Source organism: Cupressus sempervirens, chromosome 5 (genome assembly GCF_028749045.1).
Source record: "Cupressus sempervirens isolate cs-2001-9-10 chromosome 5, ASM2874904v1, whole genome shotgun sequence".
Classification (NCBI taxonomy): domain Eukaryota; kingdom Viridiplantae; phylum Streptophyta; class Pinopsida; order Cupressales; family Cupressaceae; genus Cupressus; species Cupressus sempervirens.
The window spans coordinates 396,440,827-396,464,130 of record NC_143122.1 but is presented as its reverse complement, the minus strand read 5'-3'; the positions used below and the strand labels follow the sequence as shown (position 1 = coordinate 396,464,130).

The window sequence follows — 23,304 nt, the reverse complement described above, 5'->3', positions numbered from 1 at the left end:
AGATTTGTGCATACGAATTTGAGTGGTCCTACCAGAACAAGAGGATTCTATGGTGAAAGGTATTTTATGATCTTTGTTGATGATCTCACTAGAATAATGTGGGTAGCATTTCTTAAAGAAAAGTCTAAACTTTTTGAAAAAATTCAATGTGTTTAAGAATAGAGTAGAGAATGAATCTGGTGCAAAGATAAAATGCTTGAGATTTGATAGAGGTGTAGAATTTACTTCCAGAGAGTTTATCATCTTTTGTGAAGAAAATGGAATCAAAAGACAGTTATCATCATCAAAACTCCTAAGCAAAATGGGATTGCTGAAAAAAGAAAAAAGTTTGTATCAGAGGTAGCAAGAGCAATGATGTTTGAAAATGATGTATCCAAGACATTTTGGAGAGAAGCAGTCAATACAACAATATACACCATGAACAAAGTACAGATCAGAAAAGGTACAAACAAGACTCCTTATGAATTATGGTCTGGTCACACGCCTTCAGTGAAGTGTTTCAGAATTTTGGAAGTGTTATATAAAGAGAGATGACCTCATATTGGTAAGTTTGATTCAAAAAGCGATGAAGGTATGTTCCTTGGTTATTCATTGAAAAGAAAAGCTTATAGATGTTTTAATCAGACAACCAAAACAATTGTTGAATGTGCAAATATGGAAGTAGATGAAAAGTTTGGAGCTAAAAAGAGAATATTGGATTATATTTCTGATGAAGAGAAGAATAATCCTAAGTCTGCTAAAGAAAATGTTTAAGTTTTCCTTAAAACTAACAATGACTTGCAGAATGATATTCAAATTGTCGAACAAAGAGAAGAACAAAGATCAAAACCAAGAGAAGAGATAAGAGTTGAGGTAGCAACTCCTGGCAAAGAATCACCCTGTTGAACAAATTATCGGAAGTAAAGACAAAGGAGTGATGACAAGAAACAGAGCACATGAGGAATTATGTTTGATTTCTCAAGTAGAACCAAAGAGCACAGATGAGGCATGCAAGGATGATCATTGAATTCAAGCAATGAAGGAAGAACTAGATCAAATTGTGAAGAATGAGACATGGGAATTGGTTCCTAGACCCAAAAACAAGAATGTTATAGGAACTAAATGGGTATTCAGAAACAAGATGAATGAACAAGGTGAAGTTGTAGAAAACAAAGCTAGACTGGTATGCAAAGGATATTCACATCAAGAAGGTATAGACTATGAAGAGACTTTTGCCCCTGACGCCAGAATGGAAGCAGTAAAAATGTTCCTGGTTTATGTAGCAAATAAGAAGTGTATCAAATGGATGTAAAGTTATCATTTCTTAATGGAGAACTTGAAGAAGAGGTTTATATTGAGCAGCCTAAAGGATTTCCTTTGACATAAGAAAAAGACATAGTATGCAGATTGAAGAAAGCATTGTATGGTCTAAAGCAAGCACCAAGAACTTGGTATGCAAGATTGGACAAATATTTGGCAAAATCGGGATTTGCTAAAGGTGCAACAGATAGTAATTTGTATTTGAAAGAAATTGAGAATGGATTGTTGATCATTGTGATATTTGTTGATGACATCATCTTTGGAGGCAACGATGAAGCAAGTGATAAGTTTGTTGATGAAATGAAGAATGAGTTTGAGATGAGTATGATTGGTGAGATGAAGTTTTTCTTGGGATTATAGATTATACAAAACAGTGATGTTATTTTCATATCACAAGCTAAGTACTTAAAAGACGTGTTGAAAAGATTTGGCTTGGAAAGTTATAAGTCTGTTGGTACATCTATGATAACTGGTCACTAGTTATGTAGCAAAGATGAGATGCCTATAGTTGAGCAAAAGAAGTACAGATCAATGATTGGAGGTTTGCAATATCTAACTCACACCAAACCAAACATAGCAAACGCAGTTGGGATAATGGCAAGATTTCAAGCTAATCCTAAGGAATATCACTATGCAGCAGTAAAGAGGATATTCAGATATCTAAAGTGTACACCTAATTATGGATTATGGTATGATAGATCAAGTGATTTCACTCTGTGTACTTATACTGATGCGGATTGGGCAAGCAGTATGGATGACAAAAAAAAGTACTAGTAGTGGAGCATTTTTCCTTAGAACAAGATTGGTTTCTTGGCTAAGCAAGAAACAGGATTGCATTTCACAAAGTACAGCAAAAGCAAAGTATGTAGCAGCAACAAACAATTGCAATCACATAATGTGGATGACGCAGATGCTAAAGGACATTCGAATAAAATTTTCAGAACCTGTTATCATACATTGTGATAACACAAGTACAATGAGTATGTCTACGAATCATGTGTTGCATTCTAAGACTAAGCATATATCCATTAAGTATCATGTTTTGAGAGAGAAAGTTGCAAAGAAAGAGATCAGATTGGAGTATGTAAGTACAAAAGAGTAGATTGCAAATATCCTTACAAAGCCTTTGTCTAAAGATACTTTTGACTATTTGCGAGGTATGCTTGGGGTTATGCCCCTACCTACTTCTAAGTAAATGATGCAGAGAATGGATCAGTCCAGTGGTACAGAGCACTATTGTTTATCTAGACTAAATGTCGATGCTTCTTGTATGGGGTAGTATCTGAGATGTGCAGAGTCACCAAGGACTCTTGATAATTGGTAAAGATCAATGTCTTTGGACACTTGAGTTGGTTGAAGATTTGGACCAGATGATTGACATAATGAAGCCTTCGTCATTGATGTCAATGGGGGAGAGATTGTTGCATGAAAAACATCTCCTATGAATGGGGAGAGAGAAGTATTATGAATGGGGGAGAAGATCCTCCATTCAAAATGGGGAGAGATTACAGAAAAGAGGTATTGCTAAGCAATTCGTGTTCATAAGGGAGAAGTTGTGAACAATTGATGTCATGCATGTAAGAGTGAGAGTTGTTCCTGAGAGTTAGAGTGGAACAAATGATGTTGATCCTAAAGAAGAGATGCAAACAGAGCAATGTTCCAAAAAGTTTCAGATTTGATTGATGAAGAGAATTTGAAAAGAAGAGAGCAGTAGCTACTACAACAGAGTTTGATTTGGTATTCCTGGAGTTCAGATTTTTTCATCTATGTTGCCATCAATGCCAAAGGGGGAGATTGTTAGCATGAATGCTAAGGGTATTCCTTTGGGGCAGTATCCTAAGCATTGCTAGAGCACTTAGAGATTGTTAGCATGATTGACATGTTGCATTCATGATTGTGTTTGTCATCAATGTCAACATAGTATGGTTTCTATAAAGATTGGCAGAGTAACAAACAAAGAACGAGGTCGTACTGACTATACATTGATGATTAGGTCAAGTGTCATTGAGGATATGTTCTATAGTGTGTATGACGTGCACAAGAGCGCATGCAGAGAGCTGAAGATATGAAAGAGTTATTCATGATTTACAGAAAACAATATTCAGACAGAGAACTTGAGAAATCGTTTCTAATGCTTAGATTATATCTCCTAACAAAGATAGAATCTTGATATGCGAAGTTGGACAATGATAGTAGACAGCCTGATGGTGACGTCAACAAGTGTGCAAGGACAAATGTTGCACGTGTGAAAAGTTGTAAAGACTGTGAGCCGTCAGTAACTTGTAATTGGGAAAAGATGTAATATTTTAATGAGGTCCTATTATAATTAACTGGGAAAGCCTTAGGCTAACTCAAGGAATTGTTTTTAGAATATGGTATAAAGGAAGGTATTTTCCTTGATTGTAAGGATAATTTTGAGATTGAAATTAAGAGAGCAAGAGCAAAGTATTTGGTAAATGCATGTAAGTGATCCAAGGGATTATTGGATGCGAGGTTGACGATCTACAAGATCAAAAGAGGATTGGTGCAGTCAGAGGACAGAGAAGGAGCCTTACATTTCTATTATTCGGCAAGGAATGCTACGAAGACCAATTGGACAATGAATTCGGTGATCTTGCCCCTAAAGCTGTTTGGACAGTGGGTCCATCTGCCTTCTACAACTCTTAACAGAGTTGGCACAACTCCTAACAGGGATTCAAAGTCTCCTAACACAGACTGATATGTATTGAATATATTTCATTGGCTCCTACCAAAGTCCATCCTCTAACAAGGAACATTTATATTAGTACATCATTTTGTGGGTACAATCCCTACCGGGGTTCTCCCTCTGATCAAGGGTTTCCCTAGTTAACATATCTGGTGTTATTGTGTATGAGTATGTACTTATGGTTGCTGATTATATTGCTCACATGGTTAAAAATTAATAAGGATAATAATTGTTATAATAGTTGGATAACTGATTCACTCCCCCGCCCCCTCTCAGTTATTTTGGTGGACTTTACTTTCTAACGCCCTTTTCTTGGGACCCCCTCAGGTATAGGTCAACCTATACCCTAAGGGAAATAGGTCCTAGTACCTGAAGTGTCTCTAGTGTTTCAATTGTTTGATTTTGCTCCCGAGTTGACTTGCTTTGTTTTCAATCCCACAAACTAGAATATAAGGAGGCTTGGGCATTTCATTTTCATCCATCAAGCTATCACTCCATTATCAAGAGCAAGCATACATGCGTATACAAGTCTTCAAGCAAGCATTTTCAAGGCATTCATGAAGATCAAGCATTTCCTTCTTGCATCAAACTTCTTCCTTCAAGGTGGTAGTGAAGTTTGGCTTCTAAGGAGGAGATCTATCATGCAAATCATTCAAGTTCTTCCATTCTTCATCAAGACATGTCACAAACATTTCCATTCATGAGGTTTTGACTTTCATGTTTTCCTATTGGTTTCTTTGAGGCAAGGATATTAGGTGATGAAGGTCCATGAATCCTAAATCCCAATGGGTTTCGTTCATTAGGTGACGAAGGCGCATATACAGGGATATGGGTTTCGAGGGTCCAAGACCCCGATTCTCTTTTCAAGGATTGAGGTTAGAGGAACCTCAACACCCCAACAATTGCAAGTAGACTTCAGTGTGTGCTCAATGAGTCGATGGTCCATGATCCCCAACGCGCCACTAGGTGCCGATCTACAAGTAACCTTTTGAGTTTGATGTTTTTGATCAAGTAGTTAGGGATGAAAGAAACTTGATGCCACGATATCCACACTTAGAAATCCTAGGTCTTCAGAGAGCTATGTTGTCGTTTGAATCACTTTTAGGTTATTCAAACAATGTATTTCCTCTCTAAACAAACAAAAGAAAAAGAAAAAAAGAAAGAAACTAAAAACAACAAACCCTAAAACCTAAAGAAGAAAAGCAAAGAACCAAGCAGGAAACCCTACCAAAAGCACAAAAGACAAACTGACATGACACCACACGAAAAATGAACACCTTGAAGCACGAAATCTTTGAAAATCAATGGTAGAAAGTTGTTGGCAAAGATAGCTAATGATCTCAATGAACTAAAGCTCAAGTAAAATTTGGAGGCTTCTAGATGCATGGTGAGCCAATGAATGGTGTATGTGTCTTTTATAGCCTTTGTGGCCCTTTGGGCTAACATCACCTTGTCTCAACTAAGGAGGTTGGGGTATCGATATTTTAAGGTTGCATGGGTCCTAGGACTTCCAACCATCCCCGAACTATAGTGCCTCTCTAACCCTATCATTGCTTGGAGATAATAGAACCTCAAACCATGGATTGCAAGTGCAACGAGGTAAGTATACTTGATGTTATATACTATTTGATCTAACTAAAAATATAGGTTTTTATAGATGGAATATTATGATGTTATATCATGTTGTCAATTATCCTTTTTATAGCATATTTATGATGGTTCTCCATTAATTAAATATATGAGATATTTACCTTCAAAAGATTTGATGAATATATTCGTAAGATTGTCATTCATTCCTAGACAATGTGCCTTATATCTTGTTGGGTGATTTAGAAAGATTTAAATTGATATAGGTTCATGTTGCTAGAAATGATTATTTAAATATTATAATTTTAATCCAATATCATGTGATTATATGTTGTGATTTTGTACTACACCACTGCTAATGCATTATTGCCTATTGGTGCTAGTACAAAGTGAGAACGACGTCGCAGTCACTTGCCTGCAAGATCTATAGGGTGTCCCATTCTCCTTCACATGACTATGTGCCTATATGTGCTTCAATTACTTATATATATTGAGCATCCGCACTTGATGTTTGTTGTTTATTGAACAGATGCCAAGATCCAAGTGTGTAACTATATCCCCGACAGTGGGCACTAGGAGATAATGACTTTGACCTTTCATATCGAGCTAATGTCATTCCTATATGGAGGACATATCTGTGTTAGTGTATAATTATAATCCCTCCGGTAAATGTTGGTAAATCCAGATGCATAATTCATTGGGCAATTTGACCAGTATGTGCTTAAGCATTTAGGATTTTGCTATGGTTGCGAAAGTCATTATATTATAATGCTGACTTAATTGCACATTAAAGAATTTTTTAATGATTTAATTTATTTTATTTTAATTATCAGCTAATTTTTCATAGTTGGATTCCATTTTCTTGGAATAGATTTTTTTAATTGGGAAAAGGGAAAATGGATTATTACGTGGGTTAATAATCTATTTTATAAGTCAATTTTGTAAAAGTGCTTATATTATGCCAAAAAGTGAGTTTTATTCTCACTTCCAATTCCTATTATGAGAAATAGGGATTTTTCTCTGAAACCCTCTTGGAGAAAATATAGATTTGCTCATTGTATTTGATCCACTTATTAGATTCTTTTGTGGAACAACTCATTAGATCATACCAAAATTACTCCGCTTTACCAAAGGTTTCAACGGATTCGGTGAAGGTTTTATTTATTTCTTCCATTTCTTGGTTTTTTACATTCGTGTGATGTAGGACTCTACATATCTTTTGACTCGCTTTTTCTTTTAGAATGAAGTAAATTGTTATTAGTTGGTGGACTGAGAACTAGTGTTCCCTCACATTTTCATTGCTTTCCTCCACCCAGTTGGGCGGGTGAGTATTTCTTGTTTACCCATGTGGGGTTTGAAGCTTTTTATAATGTTATGTTGTTGGATTTTCATTAGATGCCTAGATCCCAAATTTTATTTGAAAAGTGTATTGTTGGGTAGAATTAGACCAATGGGTTTTAATTTCGCAACCAAATCCCAAGTTTGATTTTGGACTTGTTCCTTGCCGAACTGTTTTGCATGTTGTCCAAAACCCGTCATTTGTCATGTTGGGCAAGATTTAGATTTTGTTATCGATGGTCTTTGCTACAAGGAATAAGATGGATCAATAGGAATAGTCATAGGACATTTTGAATATTTTTATATTTGGAGTTGAAAGTGTCTTTTCAAGTTAAATAGTTGATATTATAACCCTTGCTAGAATTTGACTTTTATGATCATGAGTTCCTTTTTGGATTAAGGGAAAGTGTGTGCTTTATCCTAGAACATGTAGGGACGTTTATATCCTATGTTTATTTACATTAAACCACCTTGGGAATCTGCGCTATTGGCATAGTGGCCAATTGAGTTGTGTTATTGTACTTGTATCCTCTAGGTTGTTGTGCTTCCTATTGGTTTCTACCCAGTGGCTTTCCTGAGTGCGCTTATGCTTTTCTTGCAATGTTGCATTTTTGGAATGTAGCCCCTTGCTTATTGTTGATTCATTGGGTTACATGGAGTTGGTTGGGGATCTTATGAGACCCAAACTTCTGGGTATAGGCTAGTTGAGTAATTATTCATGTGAGTTGGGTTGGGAATTTGCATTGTCTTATGGCACTCATTGTACAACAAGAAAGGGTACGTAGTGTAGACATGTGAAGTGGCTTCTCATGGTTATCCCGGCTCGAAAGTGGTCGACAAGGTAGCGTGGAGAGGTTTAAACAAGTAATAACCAAATAAACTAATGTGCTAATAAAGTTTAATATAATATATGAGATCTATCAATCCAAACGGTAGTCGTGTGTCCCGAGGGAGCCAATGCAAGTTTGGTGCGTCCAAACAATAGCCATTCTTCTCTAGAAGTTGGTGCAAGGGCATAGCATGAGGCCTCCTGATGGAGTTGAGTTACCATAATCATATACTACTTGGGCTAGTACGAGCCAAGTGACTACACTCCACTAGAGTCCCTGCATAGTATCTTATAGACTGTTCTAAGTAGTGACCAGAAGCACAACATTGCATTCTTGATCATTTGTGTTTGAGTTATTCTTTTGGTTGACATGTGTAAAGCCTTTTGTATGTGTGTTTTATGTGACTGTAATTGGGTTGCTATCTCTATGAGCACGATGGGGTGGGCCTATAGGCTCCACATGGTTGGAGGTGTTGCTACCTATACCATTGTTGGGGATCAAAGAACAAGGACTATCTTCTTCTAGTTGCAGAACCCCCTCTTGACTCTCTGTTGTCCTCTTCTTATTGCACTTGTACTTTTCATGTCATCATTCTTATTGTGATGGAGTAGATTAGTTGATTTGCACTGTAATGAGATTAGATGGTAGATGTATGATGCTATGGTTGATTACTTGTAGATATACATGTATATGTACTCTAATGATCATGTTTGCTCTTCCAGTATTGATTGGTACATTTACCAAAGATAATAGATGTTTTAGATGATTTAATTGATGTATTATGTATTACATTGTAATCGAATGTGTATGTCCTCGATATACGTGTTTTCGATACTCCCTAGTGTGAAGGTTTCCTTGCAATTTTTACTTCCTTTAAAGTTTGCATGTTCTTTTTGGTGTTTTATCACACCATTCAAATGCATCGTATTGCACGATGAAGTATCTCATCATGCCCAATTAGAGCATTGTATCACAAGACAATGCATATCATTGTGTAATATCCTAGTGAAGGATCTTCCAATGTTGACACTTATACCATGTGATAAAATATTTCATCGAATGGCCTGGAGTTTATCGCACAATACTATATGTATTTCATTGCACCTTGCCCAGTGGGAATTTCTAGACCTTTCTAAAGCTTGCAGTTTGAGTTTTTGGATACCCATTTGGGAGTTAGATCTTCCCAATTCAAAATAGTCTCGTCATCGGACACTTCTGGGAATGGTTAGGTAATCATTCGCGTCAAATTGAACTTAATGCTAGAAATGAACTTGTATGGTTATTTCATCTATGTACTTGTACAAAGGGTTTTATAATGAACGTTTTAACTTATGCAATCATAGATATTGTGGTAAATGAATGCATTTTAGTAATGATGGCTTGGGAATTTTCGGTTGTTGTTTAGTCTTTCGCTTGCAGTAGATTTATGTATGATATAAGGATGTTTTATGCTTTATTTCAAAAAACAAATGTTAATTTATGATTGATCCTTGTGTCCAAGGATTCTTAGGTAGGGCACATGAACCCCTACATGCTCGACCTCTGATCAAGGACCATCCATGTGTTTGGGCTTCGATGTTTCAAAGCATTTGGGTTGCAAGGAAGAATAACCCTCCCTTCGCCCTAGACTTGGTCAAGAGACAAAACACAAAAGAAAACAAACAAAAACAAAAGAAAAAGAAAGAGGGGAAAATGAAAAGATCTTGACCTTAATCACTCAACTGTCAAACTATTAGGAGCCCAAAAAGCCCACAATCTGACCTACTTGGCACCGGACTAACGAGGATCAGGAAACAAAACAAAAGCGTAAAATGAAGGCAGTCCCTATTAGGCCAAGGGGCAAAAATGGGGTGCAGGTTGTGGAGGCACAAGAAAATGAACTAGATGAGTAATGTATTGCTTAAAGCCTAAGTTACCAGATTCTCTCTAGCAGTCCTCAAAGTCTGGTTCAATTCTGTACAAAGCCTGCTCCTTGTCAGATTCTCCCCAAATTCGCCTGCAGAGCTACAAACTTGCTACAAATTCTGTCAGAGGAACCCAGGCAAAGTTTGCAGCGAATTTTGAAGAATTTGCTGCCCAACGGCCAAACCTGGGCTGAATTTGGTCTCAAAAGATTTTTTTAAGATTTTTTCAGAGTGTTTTCTTATAGAGGAAATCCAGATTGACAATAGGTTGTTAAATATATAGCATCAGGAGAAGTGTTTCAATATATATATATATGATTAAGTCTATGTTAGAGAAGTCATTCATGTTTGTTATATCATATTTAGATATATATGTTTATACACACACACACACACACATAAAGTGGCATGTCATGAGCAAAAGACAATCGATCTAAGAATCAGTTATAATAAGTTAAGACTTGTCTAATTACATGCTCACGTAGGGTCATGACCCTACGTGGCCATTGATCACCTTTCCGTACTTACGTCAAGTCCGCCGATAATCTGAAGACACCAATTAAAGAAGCAGTGATCTGATCATTCATCGGGCAGTGATATATGTATTAATCAGTAATTAACACTACTTCAAGTTACAGTACTGATTCTTTGCAACAGTCTATACTCACTCGGTCTGATAACTATATCAGACATTTAGATATCATATTCAGTCTACCATTATTATTTATTATTATATCAGACTTTCAGTCTGCAATTAATATAATAGATATTCAGATACTATCTGTCAGATTGGAATAGTAAAAGCAATTAGAGTCTCTATCAGAGATCCTTAACATTAACATAGGTAACATCCAAATTGATGACTATAGAAGAATTTATTTAAAAGATATGATATCATTGGATCCATGGCTTAAAATTTGAATCTCAAATTTTTATCTAACCTGGTTAGAAATCCTCTAACAAATACAAGATAAAAATTCAGATAACTGCACTTACCTTTTGACAGTTCCCATCATTTTCAAACTGTTCCCTTGATATGGAAATATGTTCCATGCATGTGACCAAGCAAATATATCATGTTGTATGTATGGCTAAATGATGCAATTAATATCCTATTGAACTGAAACATAGATATGGTAGCGTATTTTGCTATGTTGCTTTACTATTGGCATAGTGATGTATGGACTTATTTGTTGATGCATATATGTACACACACCTACATATTATAAGTTTTTGTCCGAATGAACTCAAAATGAATCTGAACCCAACCCCAAAAAAATTTGGACAAATCTCGAACCCTAATCCATACCAGAATCCAAACCGACAACTTAGCTTAAAGCCTATAAAGAGATCATTGTTACTAGCATCCTTTGTAGTGAAATTAATAGAGGTATCATTAAGTCGTAGCATAAAACAAGGTGATTCTAGACATACAAGGAATTAGAGACCTATTACTTTGCTTAACATCTCCTACAAGATTTTTGCCATGGCCTTGAATGGTATGGAAGGGTTGTGGTGGGTATGTCCTGTAATCACCCAAAATTGGCCCCATAATCTCAAATTGCTTAATCAATGCTTCTATTGATCAACTCGAGCAAATTCAGATAATCATAGAATTTCCTCTAGCTCATGCTCCTTAATCATTTATTCATTTCTATAAGATGTTAGACATTTGAATTCATTCAAATGTTAGGCATTCTTATTCAAATTCAAATTTGAACCCCTTTTGAAAAATACATATGAATATTCATTTCAAATAAATTGATAATTGACATTTATCTCCAAAGATGAATTTTATATTCAAAACGGGACCTTTATTCCATTGTGAATATTTTATTCATAGTGGGTTCAAGGAAATGAATATTTTATTCATGGTGGGTTTAAGGAAATGAATATCTTATTCATGGTGGATGGAAATTAATATTTTATTCACAATGGGTGGAGATGAATATTTTATTCATAGTGGGTTCAAGGAAATGAATATTTTATTCATAGTGGGGGTAAGGAAATGAATATCTTATTCATGGTAGATGGAAATTAATATTTTATTCACAATGGGTGGAGATTAATATTTTATTCAAAGTGGAGTTCATATATTCATTTTATATTCAAAGTGGATTCATCATATATTTTTTAATCAAAGTGCTCATTTTAATATTCAAAATGCTCACTTTAATATTTTAATATTCAAAGTGCTCATTTTAAAATTCAAAAATGCTCCTCCATTTTGAATTAAATAATAAAAATGGACCCATCCACTCATCTTTGCATGAATCTCCACCCTTGATCATGAGTCCCTTGAATTTGATCTCAACCGTCCATTTTCCTTTAAAATGGAGGCTCTTCCTCTCTTAAGGACATCTAATTTTGCTTATTGTTATGTGGCAAGATTGAAGATCTTATGCTTGTGGAGAACTTCTATCTTCTAGTCTTCATTCCTCATGCCTCTTGCTTCTAATTCTAGCTCTTATTTATGCATCTTGCTAGTTTAGTTCCAATGATCTGAAGAATCCATATAAAAGGGGTGTCTACTGTAAGAGCCTCTATCTAGTGTTGGATGGTCATGTGTACCTCAACTCTTTTTATATGGATGCTTTAGTGAGGTTGGTTCTTCTCCTTGTCTATTTGAGTGAGTTCTCTATGCCATAGTACATATTGATACTCGTCCCCCTAAGTGAACGTACGGGTCACTGCAAGTATACTTAGCAAACTTCTATCTCAGGTTACGAACACAAGAATCGTTGCGGACAGAATACTTTCTGATTATTTAGCATAAGAAGGATCTCTCGCATGTCCGGTGTGCTTGTATGCAAGAAACATTTTGGTCATCCTAGCGTTTATGCTTTGATGCTTATGTTCACTTGCTAAATCAAATGGAATAGGTGTTCTGGTCATTCTGGCTTCTTGTGCCTTGATGCTTACATCTCATTCTGACAAAACTCTCTCATGATAGAAATATCAATAAGGGTTGTCGGACACCTTGTGGCCTTATTGTAAATGCTCAATGATAAAAACTAATATGAAGGACCAACATGTATGCATCTCACAAGTACACCTTGCATTTTCATATTAGCTTGCATGTCAGGTTCATTTTAGCTTTTGCATCTTTGAGTGTTGGAAGAGTCTCCTTTTATCTATCTGGGATGTATCAGTCAACTGTATTCACTTTTTTTCCTTCTTCTCGATCATGTCTCCATATCTTTCTCAATCTTTTCATTTCATTATCTCGCTTCAATATTCTTATTTTAACCTACTTGCACCTTTACTTAATTTTGACATCCTGGATTCATTTTTGGGATCGAAATCTAAATTCATGGGTCAAAAGATCATTTTCTTTTCTTTTCTTCTGTGCAGTTGACTAACTATTTGAGGTCTATTCTCCCTACTGGGGCAATCACCCTTTCTTCTTCTTCTTCATTTTTCATCTCTCTCCATTTCTCTCTTTCTTTCATTTCACTTTATTTCCACTTTCTTCTTGATTTGACCTATTTCTCATGCTTCATCCTTCTTGGTCAAATTGAGACATCTCATCTTTTCATTTTCCTCATGGAATTTTGTTTAGCTGGATTTGATCAACTCTCGCTCCTTTATGCATCTCCTCTATATCATTTCAATTTTGATCTCGAGGAGGCAGACATAATCTATAATTGCTATGCTTGGAAACATTTTTTCTTTCAAGGGCACATGCTTGACCATTTCCATTTGCTCTTGATCTATCTTCTAGTGTTCTAGACTATCACTATTAGTTTGATCACTCAATGCTTGCTATATCTATTGCTATTATAGTCTCTTTATTGTTTGACTACATGTGTTCCCATATCAATCACACATTAGTTAGAGAATGACTTCATTCTTTGAAGTTAGAGCTATCTCTCTATTTTCTATCATGACTTCTTTCATTTGATGTGTTCCCATATCCATCACACATTAGATGATGAATTCCTAGTTTCTTTCTATTCTTTGACTGCATGTGTTCCCATACCAATCACACATTAGTCAAAGAGGGGCAAATGTAATCACCCAAAATTGGCCCCATAATCTCAAATTGCTTAATCATTGCTTCTATTGATCAACTCGAGCAGGTTATAATCATAGAATTTCATCTAGCTCGTGCTCCTTAATCATTTATTCATTTCTATATGATGTTAGACATTTGAATTTATTCAAATGTTAGACATTCTTATTCAAATTCAAATTTTCAAATAAATTGAAAATTGACATTTATCTCAAAAAATGAATTTTATATTCAAAATGGGACCTTTATTCCATTGTGAATATTTTATTCATAGTGGGTTCAAGGAAATGAATATTTTATTCATGGTGGGTTTAAGGAAATGAATATCTTATTCATGGTGGATGGAAATCAATACTTTATTCACAATGGGTGGAGATGAATATTTTATTCATAGTGGGGATAAGGAAATGAATATCTTATTCATGGTAGATGGAAATTAATATTTTATTCACAATGGGTGGAGATTAATATTTTATTCAAAGTGGAGTCCATATATTCATTTTATATTCAAAGTGGATTCATCATATATTTTTTAATCAACGTGCTCATTTTAATATTCAAAATGCTCACTTTAATATTTTAATATTCAAAGTGTTCATTTTAATATTCAAAGTGCTCATTTTAAAATTCAAAAATGCTCCTCCATTTTGAATTAAATAATAAAAATGGACCCATCCACTCATCTTTGCATGAATCTCCACCCTTGATCATGAGTCCCTTGAATTTGATCTCAACCGTTCATTTTCCTTTAAAATGGAGGCTCTTCCTCTCTTAAGGACATCTAATTTTGCTTATTGTTATGTTGCAGGATTGAAGATCTTATGCTTGTGGAGAACTTCTATCTTCTAGTCTTCATTCCTCATGCTTCTTGCTTCTCATTCTAGCTTTTATTTATGCATATAGCTTAACACACCTAATCTAAATAGAGGCTTTTTTTGTAATCTCTCATTCTTGCTTGCATCTTGCACATCATTTATAGTTTACTTGCATTGCATCTTTGAATCTTCCATTTCATGGTGTACCTTGTGATGTATTTGCATGTTTGGTTCATTTGAGAGTTATATTTGCATATCCCACACGTCATGGATAGGAAGCTATAGGCCATCATCTAAGTTCTCTAATTCATAGAGTACCTTGGATATAAGGGTCTATAGAAGTGTGACCCACTTTTATGCACACACGTCCCACATTTTGGATAATATTTTAACGAGCAGGAAATGAATGAAACTGGCCAAGTTTTCCAATAAAAATGTGGATATGGTCCATGTTGACTTTGAAAAGCACATGACTATATTCAATGGCCTTTTATTGCCTGAGGTATGAAAGGTTTGAGGTTTAATGATGCTTTTTTGTAGAATGGTGAGTTTTTTTGTCATGTCCCACCTAAACCACACCCTTCACAAAACTAAATCACATCCTTAAATAGCAACCAAACCATAGTGGTAGCAAATAAATGATGAGGACCAACTAGTATTAATGAAAAAATAAATATTTAAAAGAGGACCAACTGAGTTTGTTATCTTTGCTAGTCTATCTATTGGTCTTTGGGTTAAATTAAATGTATTTTGCTTAGGGCCAACTCCCTTCAAATAAAGACAAAAGGCATGCATCTAAGAAAGGTGTGATTACCTCTAAAGGGGATCACAAAAACAAAGGACAGGCAGCAATTATACTAATAACAGAGCAGAGAACATCGATTACCTTAAGAGCTGCAAGTTAATAAATAGTGGCTATTAACAGAAACGATTAATAGCAGCAATAACTAGACAGTGATCCTATTTAAATAAGGGACGATGAGTAACATAAAGGAAACACCACGTTTATTATGAACAGTAATTAAGTTATGCTAATAACTACCAGTGACTAAGACCACCTAAAGCAATGATTGGTCTGTGTTCTGAAGAGGCATTGTTAGGAGAGGTCGTGACCTTCCTGAAGGGCAGCAACTCCAAGGATTGTCTAAGTCTCTCTTCAAGAGACATGAAGATATAAAGGCAAGAAGACCATGAAGGAGGAAAGGGATACAATTAACATCGATCCTCATAAGAGAGCAAAGAATCTTCAGCAGTCAAATACAGATCAAACCTTTGAGCAATAGCACTCATCCAAAAGAGCAGCATTCAAAATGGGAAACAGGATCAAGTCGAATCTATCCAAATTACCACAGCAGACTGAAAATACATAACCTGCTATAATATTATTTTCTACAAGTATAGTGTACAATCAATCATTGTCGTGTGATAATGTGAAATGCATATTCTAAGTCACTAAGCTATCTATAACTGGCAAATAAAAATGCAGAGAAGATGAGGAATTGCAAGAAAACGAAGCAGATATGAGATCGCCATCTTAGTAGACCACCGTATGATAGATGTCTAATGTGCCTGCCACTTGGAGCCAGGAAAGTAGGTGTCCACTCTTGGGCTTAGATTAGAGGATTTCCAGGCACCCTATTCTAATTTCCTTCCCAACCTCTACAATGGTTGCTTGTTGGAGATATATAAAAAGCCATAAGAGGATGAATAAGGAGACGTGAATAGGTAGGGCAGTTGCAAGCAACCCACTAGGTAGACCATCTAGTGCTAGATGTACAATGTGCCTGCCACTTGGGACCAATAGGGTAAATGTCTACTCTTTGGATTAGTGTGGGGATCGCTTCAAACCAACCTATCATGCTCACAAGTCATAAGAGGATGAATAAAGAGACATGAATATGGAGGGAAGGTACAAGGCCCCACTAGGTAAACCACCCCATGATGGACGTCCAATGTGCCTACCTTTTGGAGCCAACAGGGTAAGTGTACACTCTTGGGATTAATGTGGGAATTGCTTTGGGCCAGCCTATCATGCTCACAAGTCAAGAGGACGAATATGGAGACATGGAAAGGGAGGGAAGGTACAAGCACCCCACTAGGTAGACCACCCCATGCTAGATTTCCAATGTGCTTTCCACTTGGGGACAAGATGGTAAGTGTTCACTCTTGTACTTAGTGTGAGGATTCTTATAGGCCAACCTATTGTGTTCCCTCATTCAAGCCCTGTTGTAATTAAATACTAAAAATGAACATAGATATGACATGACTTATCCAGTGAGTGTGATGATTATATATAATTGTACTCTTTTGAGAGATTACTTACCCCATATATATAGTTTCATATAATAGCAAGAACTAAATCAGGTTTTATATTGTTAAAAGGCATTTCGACAGGTAAAGTAATATCTCTAACTATCTTCTTATTTTAATGAAATTTGTGATTTTAAGGCAAGAATAGGACAATCCCAAAATAGGGGCATAAAATTCTGTTCGGGTACACTTCTTCACAAGTGTGTAAAAATGGTGAATTATCTAGTTACTACCATCTGCAAAGTTTTGTAAGGCAAGGCTGTCTCTTATTCCATTCTGTTTGTAATTGCTTCTTAGGCTATTCTTTATATATTGAGAAATTATTCTTTAGGTCTTCAATTTAAAGGATCATGTCTTCCCTCTGGTGATCCCTTGCTTGAGTTCACTATGTTGATGATGCCACTCTTTTTACTGAAATGGGCAAAGGCAATTCTTATGACATAAGGAAGAGGTTGGATATACATTATATTGCTTCAACTTCCCATGTGGGTTGTGCATAAATTCAATGTATTTTGATGAGATGATGTCTCCTGATAGCTTGTTGAGAAAAGGTTGGGAGTGTGTAGAGCACAATAAACTGATTAAATATCTTATCATTCCTTTTTCCGTGGATCCATCCTTCAAAGGCACAAGGGGATGGCTCATGGAAAAGGAAAATAATAATACTCCCAAATGTCAAGGTAATTTGTTCTCTCTTGCTAGGAGATTCCAGATGTGCCAAAAGGTGTTCCCATAATAACTTTTTATTTCTCCTCTTGCTGGCTTGTTTCCTTTTCTCATTTGAGTCAATCACAAAAGCTAACCAGAAACATCCTTTGGTTCTATAACTTCGAAATCATCCTGGTCTGATGATACAGATCATTCGGATCTGAACATGCTTAATCTTCAGTCAAACATTGACATCTCACTTAACAAAATTGTTTAAGTTAAATCTTGAACAGATTTAGTTAGTTAAACCCTAACTAAGTATTTTCCTAAGCTAGGCGCCAATTTTGAGAAGACATGCAAGGGCCGACCTAGATAGAGTCATGTCCCTTGAAGGGACATGCCCTTTGGTCACCCGATAAATATAAGACAAGTGTGAGAATAGAGAACACACAAAAATTGATAAGTCTGCTTCTCTATAACACTGCCTTATGCGAGTTGCTTGAACATACAGAAATTCAGAATATAATAATACTTATTATTATACTTCCTATATAGATCAACATGTTAAGATTCATCTTCAGCATTACTACAAGAAGTAACTCAGTCTGATTTTTACAGAATTTGCAGAAACTTTACAGTTTAGGCTTACTTTGACTAATTTTGTTCTGGAAAGCAGTCCTCATAGGAAAATGTTATATTTGTGGGTTATTTTGTTTGGCAAATATAAGGTTAAGCCCTTTGGTTCTATTGCTTGCTGCTCTCTTTGGAATGCTTGGTTGTTTGTTAAGAATTTAATGAAAGGGCATGGTGCTACTTTAGGCACTAAAATAAATTACTTGGTTTCAAACCTTACTGTTGGAGTTTTATGAGTGAGAAATCTCTTCTATCCTATACTAAAGGATACTTGGCTAAAGTCTGGTGTAATTTTGGGATAAATGCCACTCAAATGTCATTAATACGATCTGGTTGTAGTGCCAAAGCACTGATTAGTCATGTCTAGGGTCAAATGGAGAAACTCTAATTTTTTGAATGATAAAGTTTAAAGAATCACAACAATATTGATTCTTAGCTAAGAGAACTGATAAGCTAAAGAATTTAAATTTTTTTGTCTGATTACTTTGAGTTTGCACTGCTCACAACTTCTGGACTTCAATTGATAAACAAAAATAATCAGAAAAAACCATCTGTCAACACCTTAGGCTTTAACAAACATAAGAATGGACTGGAAGTAATTCTGTTTACTTGTAATATGTTTGAAAAGGACAGTACAAGTAACGTGTTCTACTTTAAATCCCTGAATGATCACAATAATGGAGAAGATAGAATTTTCAGCTCTCCAGGACACTTTCTAAATTTGGGCAATGGTAGAAATTTTTATTCAAGACATCTCTATCTCAAATGTTGTGTCCTATGAGTGCAATCCTATCAGAGGTTACAATATTCTGTACCAACAAAAAAAAAGATTCGCTGATCCTTTACTTCTGATATTCCAATGCATCCTTCTATCTGCAAACCGAAAGTCATTTGCAATCTCAAAAGTGTATGAGCATTCCCTCATTTATTAGAACTTACAGAATAAGTCAAGCAAGCACCGAGTCTAAATATGCAACAAAAAACGGAAGCTTGATCAAACATATTCATCTTACCTTGAGCTACTCCCCTTAAATTGATGGACGTATGCATCAACCTTCTTAAAATCAGCTGGATATTGTTCACTGCACATAAAGAGTAGATATACATACATCAAAATTTATACACAGGAAAAGCATAACCAAATCTTTGTTAAAACTTCAAACAGAATACAAATATTTAGTCAATACAAAAAAGGCACACTCAATTTTAGGATTGTTCAAGGAAAAGCAAGTCTATCAGGGCTATTGAAAGAAAAATGGTTGTACATTTTCTGGTGGTACTAGATCTAGATCTAACATAATAAAACTTATGAGTGATAAACCACAAAATAGAGTTGGTTAATACAGTGTTTTCGTGAGTTCTGCGAGAAGCCTTTCAGAGTCCATAGAGAAAAGGGAAAGCACATCAGCAACAAAACCAGGGTTCCTTGCATCTTGTAACATTTGAAGCTGAGTGAACTGCTCATCAAGAAAACCCTGCAAATGGGAACACATCAGGTAAAACAACACATCCTCACAACCAAACTACCATTATCAATGAGTTTTGGAAAATCAAAGATAGATTATATAAAACGGAAACTTGAATTCAAACTTCAATATATTTAACATAATAAATGATGCCCAAGACAAGGCAGAAACTTGGTCAGCAAAAATGTATTAAATGTTATAAAAACACTCTGCATCTTGTATAAACTAACCTTCATTGACTCAAAAGAAAATTTCTCACACATTTTCAAGCTTCGCCATGTTTTTCTGGGCCTTATAACAGGTCAACTAGGCAAGTTTTGGCAGTTTTATATTGCTGCTGTCACTGTAAAATCTGTCTAAAAATATAGATCTCCAAGGTCAAGAGGAAATATCCATCCAATTTTACAATTACTACCTCTAAAAATATAGCAAAAAAATAGAATAACGTTGGCAAGAGCCTACAACACAATAGTAAATTGAAAGCCTCACATCTTGGAGGTCTTGGGTCTGAGTCTACTTAAACTTAACACATAATAATAATTAATCTTAACAAATAATAATAATTAATAAATAATAACCTATGCTTCGGCCCATTACCTATTAAAAAAAGCAGAATAACACGTGATAATGTTGTCCATCTTAAAAAAATAATCCTAGAACTGGAACTAGCAAACATTGAATGTAACTTTTGAAAATCATTGAAAATAAAGATAAGATTACATTAAAACCATATAAATTCCTACTATAACTATGAGCACATTGCAACTATTGAGTAAATATAGCCTTGATCAACGCTTCTTTTTCTTAAGCACCAAAAGAAAGCAACCATTGTCATAGATAAGAAGTACAAGGTATGGAAATGAATGAATGAATGATTTTTATAACATCCACGAGACCAAAGCAGCCTAAGGGACCACCTAGAAAAGCACTAGCCCACCTGCAATGAAATATTAAAGCTTCCTCAATTGCACCCTGCATGCTTTGGCCTCATTGGTACAGTACAAAGTCCTTCAAAAAACAGTTCCTTGCCAAAGGCCTAAGTTTGTTTTTTTTAAGTGTAGATTCAAATTCACAAATATTTAATTTTGTTTCTGATCTTTGTGTTATGCTTCAACAATCTGGCCAATCCTTCAAACTTTCTTCTAGATTATAATCCCTAATGAGGGACACTGATCCATTGTATATGATCTGGCAATTCATTGATGATCAGTACACAATGCACATGTGTAGAAAAATCTTCTGCCATGAATTATAAAAAAATAAAGGCACTCAAGTGACTAATGAAATTGAAAACCCTCCTCAGCAAATGATACTTTTCCCTCTCCCACTAAGGCATTTCTCTGAGTGATGTTATTCGCTTCCGAGTAAATGTTAATTATTCAATTATCTTCGTAGCAATGTTCCATTTCCCCATGGCATAATTCTCCTTTTTGACTTCAATATACTTCAAAATGCAGTTTGTCGCAGTGGAAAATTAACTAAGGGATAGTCGAGAACAAGAAAAAGTATAACGCTGCAATAAGGATAGCAACAAATGTATCACCAGTTATGCTGGTCGTAGGCGCATGCTATTAACGCAAACTAGAAATCATCTCTCTTTTAGATTTCAATTATTAAAATGTAAAACATCTAATTGTCCAGTTCTAATGCAAATTACTAGAGTTATGAAAATAATTTGGTTGTCATTTTGTTTTCAAAAGCCACTTCTCTTTTGCATTTAACTTGTTTAATATCCAAAAGATTCATTGTAAATAGTTTTGATGAATTTTTTTTTAAAAGGCTGTCAAAAAGGAGTCCTATTTTGCTCCTTTCTCTTTCATTTTTACCTCGAGTCTTGTAAAACGAAGTTAGTTTTAACAGTTCACTATGTAAATCCTTGTTAGTTTACAAAACTGACAACCAGCACGAAACTCTGATAACCAAAATTTTGATATCAAATCCTGACTGTCTTAGGGCGATTATATATTTAACAGCAACATTACATTACGTCAATAATTGGACTATAAAACAATTTTGCTCATGAATTTTTCATATTTATCTGCATCAATCAATTATATACGTAGTGAAGGGTTTTGGAGAATAGCTCATACGGATTCAATCCAAAACCTTTTAGCTTAAGTTGTTCTTACTGCCTAAAATACACAGGGGGAGTGGAATTTTTCCTCCAACATTATTTTATTTCTAGGAACATTTATAGCTTGACGTGAGAAACCCAAAAAAAAGTCGGAAGAAGTTGCTCGCTAAGGGAAAATTTTATATTAGAAGTTTTTTATTCTATTTGACCTTAAAGCTCAAAGACACTGCAAGAGTTCAATCAGCAGATCGGAGAGGTTCAACTCTTATTATTTTCCAGGCTAAAATAACTCCAGTATATAACGATTAGGCAGTCAGCTAACGTGACACCAAAATGATAGAGGAAGCTCAGCTAAAATGCATCACTCATTTACTCTTATGTGCACCTAAATCTCCCATGCAGACGCCCGTTTGAATTCCCGCATTGCAGCTCATTCATTTCTCAAAATGTTATAATACTCGTGAAAACAACAAAACAGATTTCAAACAAAATAAAAAATTTCAACAGACGCGAAATAAATACAAATACAAATCTTTTGCGCGGTTAGTCCAATTCTCTGCTTGAAAGACGGGAGTCTAAGGCACCTCTTGAAACATCGAAGTGACAAGATTAACAAGCTGCTGATTCAAAATATTAACGTCCATCCTAGTGTCGCCGAGACTCGAACCCTGGACCTCGGCTTGTTAGTTGCAGAAAAAAATTCCGAAGAAAAATATACGACGAATCTGGAAAGCCTTTCAACGCGAGTATAAAGCCATAGATTGTATGCAGCTGTCAGTTTCCTATTTCCAGAGAATTTTTTAATACTGTGAGAATACCATTACCACTCCCACAAGTCCTTTATGCTCGCATACATTTATTCCGCCATTATTATGAATTTAATTCAGCGAGTGGTTTGTGGATCTTGCGGCATTAATTTAGAATTCCAAGGACCCGTCGTCTGCGTTGTTTAAATGTTTCTAAGATTTATTCCTCTTCATCTGAAACATATTTCGTATTATAAAACTGCAACTTTTGGTTGTGGGGCCGTCGAAAAGAGCCGTGATTCGCTTTATATATCGCCTCCTATTGAAAAGACATGCTTTAACTTCTCTTTCGAAAGAACGGACTTGCTTTACATATGTAAAACATTGGAAAATTGCACACCTATCCCAGCTTGATGGTGGTGGAAAATATTTCTTCGAATATTTGGTTGTTTTTCACATTATAAGTAGGAGGGTGCTGCTCCTTGGAATAATAATTATTGTATTAATAGTACATTAATAGCACTAGCACATATATATTACAAAAATTAACGTAAAAAACATAGAGTTCATGGTTAAAGCATTAATAAAAGAGTTTGTATGTACGTCACATAAGGCAAGTAATTAAAATTAGTCTAAAGTCATCCCGACTATTAACAAAAAAATTGAAAAAAAAAAACCATAAGACTATCTATCTAAATTATCTCTCACTCTCTTAGAAAGTAGCATGGCAATCCATTCTTTATTAAGGAACTAAAATAGTTCCTTATAGTCCTTGTCAATCTTAGTCTTAATCCTAGTGATCTTCTTCTGTAGTATACATTGTGTAACAGAGCAAGTGTGCATGACTTTGATTGCGAACTTGCTCGAGTTATCAATCCTCCTGTTGAAACCATCAACCTCCTTCTTCAACTCTAGTAGTGAGGCCTCCAACT

At 35.4% G+C, this 23,304-nt stretch overlaps 1 protein-coding gene across 2 annotated transcripts in view; it reads right to left on the bottom strand.

Moving 5' to 3' along the window:
* Positions 1-22,807, bottom strand: part of LOC149556479 (histidine-containing phosphotransfer protein 1-like) — a 48,402-nt gene extending 25,595 nt beyond the window's left edge. The window contains exons 1-3 of one of the 2 annotated variants that reach the window (XM_089830797.1): positions 22,211-22,807; positions 19,431-19,561; positions 19,100-19,168 (exon numbers count right to left, since the gene is read on the bottom strand). In XM_089830797.1, the coding sequence (XP_089686923.1) occupies positions 19,100-19,168; positions 19,431-19,561; positions 22,211-22,270 (260 nt within the window). In that variant the 5' untranslated portion in view covers positions 22,271-22,807. Of the gene's footprint in view, positions 1-19,099; positions 19,169-19,430; positions 19,562-19,782; positions 19,968-22,210 lie in introns of those variants that run through there. The other variant, XM_089830799.1, reaches the window with a different exon arrangement.
* Between the last annotated feature and the right edge of the window lie 497 nt (positions 22,808-23,304).